We start from the raw sequence: 2,316 nt of genomic DNA, 5'->3' as shown, positions 1-2,316 counted from the left end.
GTATTTTTAGTCTTTATTTTACAGTTAAAATAAATGTTTATCAAATAAAGTCTAATGTTACAACTAACCAGGGATCCCTTTAATGTTTTTTCACATAAGTTCAACTAAAAAACAACTGTGGCAAGCGTGTTTTTTAATAGTATGAGCCCCGCCCACATCATGGCAGCACTCTGCTCAAAGCAAACACAACCAGGGCGGAGTAGAATAAGGTCAGACTAACTCGGGCCGGGCCTTACATTTCAGAAAGGCCTCAACAAGAAGTGTTTACGTCTCGTTCTGCGTCATCTGTTTTTTCGAAGTTGAAATGGTCGGAGAAATATTTATGTTTCTTTCTGTGGTTTAAATGGAGGTGGGAGGAAGGAATCTGTCTCTTCAGAGTAACACAGACTCCAGCTCTCTGTGCTGCTACAACCCCATCTCCAACCAGTGGAGTCAGAGAGCCTCCCTCAACATCCCCAGGAACCGGGTTGGGGTGGGCGTGGTGGACGGCTGCATCTACGCCGTCGGGGGCTCCCAGGGCTCCGTGCATCACAACACGGTGGAGAGGTGAGACGTCTTATTTTATTTTAAATCAGCATTTGATTTTAATGGCGTTTGGATGAATGTAGGTGAGCGCATTTTTAAAATTGTTACACGCCTTCAGTAAAAACACCTGAGGATTTTATTAGTTCAAAGATTACAGAAATGCATGTCGTCAAACCTGCCAATCAGGAAGGCAGCTGCTAATAATCAAATCAGACGTGCTTCTTTGAAACATGTTGAAACAGACTTCCCAGMAATCAGTTTTTATATCTTCATACTTTGAGGAGGGACACATGGTTAGCTGTAGCTAGTAGCTGAAAGGCATATTTCTTTGGTTTGCCTGTTCATGTAATGAGCTTAAACCCAAAATTCATGTGTTTAGTTCCAGCTCTCTGCTAGCAGGTGTTTGGTCCAAATCAAATATACAGTATACCCTAATTTATTACAGAGTTAAGTTATAGATAGAAAAGTCCTGAAGAAGCCTGGGTTTGGTACGGGAAGAAGGAGCAGTGACGTCTCAGGTATGGCACACCCATCTGCTCCTGTCTTACAGACAGTTAAAGAATTCATCACAACATGATCTTCATGAGGGGCAGGTGCTTTTGTTGGAGATAAAGAAAGAGAAAATGCTAAACAGTACCTACTACAAGCTGAAGCTTTTATGGACCAAGGATGTGCAACAAATCATTGAACAAATCAAATTCAGACAAAACGTGTTAAACGTCATGAACAAATCCTACAGGTGGTTTAAATTCACTTGATGGTCACCAAACCCCTCTTTGGTGGAACGTTTCCTTTTCCTTTCTTTTTTTTTCTTTTCTGCACGGACATGTAAACACTTTGTTGAGATGTCTGCAGAACAACCTGTTAATCTCTCGTCTGCTCCCAACTGGCGTTAAAACCCTCTTTGGCTTCAAATAAAGCTTGTTAATATTTGTCAAGCGTGGCTGCTGGCTTAGCCTAATCCACTCAAAGGTGACTGGCTCATGTAGGACTGAGAAGGTTGCTGCTCCTCTCTGACTCAGTTTAATGCTTGAAGCGCTGATATTCAGCTGTCCGTCCATCATCTGCCCGTTCCAGAGACGGATGTGGAGGAGCAGCAGCTGTKCTCTGAGTCTCTCCTGGATAACTGAACCTTTAAAGGAAAGACAGCCTGTGTCTGCCGTCTCATTCTTTTGGTCACTGCCCAAAGTTTACGGCCTTATGTCCGGGAAGGAACGTACAGCTCAGCGCTTTCTRCACCACAGCACATCAGTAGAGTCCACAATCCTGCAGACTCTGTACTGATCTTTCCATCGATCTCCTGCTCCATTCTTCTCTCCTCGTGAACAAAACTTTGAAATAATTCTACTCTATTTGAGGCAGAACCTCACCCCAACATGTTGAGYGAAATCCACCCTTTTCCAGCTGAGGACCACGGCTCCAAAGTAAGCCTGGGCGATACGGCCTAAAATCAATATCACGATTAGGGCTGCAACTAACAATTATTTTTCGATTAATCTATTAATCTGCCATATCATTAAAATGCTTAATTACATGAATATAAGTGGATATAAATTAAGTTAACTCCTTAAGGACGCAAGTTATTGATTACTGAATTAATCTGAAGATGATTTATCTTAAAGATTGATTAACAATTAATTGATAAGCAGCCATTTTCTTAAAAACCGGAGTTTTCTCTTGAATCAAGAGGGTCTTCCCATAAAATGAAAGATTTTTTTATAATCTCCTGAATTAAAAAAAACAGAAGCACATAATACATATTTTAACAATTTTGCCAGCTGTATTAAATAT

At 41.1% G+C, this 2,316-nt stretch overlaps 1 protein-coding gene across 1 annotated transcript in view; it reads left to right on the top strand.

Moving 5' to 3' along the window:
• Nucleotides 1-2,316, top strand: part of keap1a (kelch-like ECH-associated protein 1a) — a gene marked incomplete at its 5' end in the record, with an annotated part of 28,989 nt that overhangs the window by 20,872 nt on the left and 5,801 nt on the right. Inside the window, 1 exon segment of the mRNA XM_014009783.1 lies at nt 350-546. Coding sequence (XP_013865237.1) covers nt 350-546 — 197 coding nt within the window.

Source organism: Austrofundulus limnaeus, unplaced genomic scaffold (assembly GCF_001266775.1).
Source record: "Austrofundulus limnaeus strain Quisiro unplaced genomic scaffold, Austrofundulus_limnaeus-1.0 Scaffold61, whole genome shotgun sequence".
Taxonomy (NCBI): domain Eukaryota; kingdom Metazoa; phylum Chordata; class Actinopteri; order Cyprinodontiformes; family Rivulidae; genus Austrofundulus; species Austrofundulus limnaeus.
Note: the sequence above shows the minus strand (reverse complement) of the source record. Positions and strands in the feature narration are given on the sequence as shown.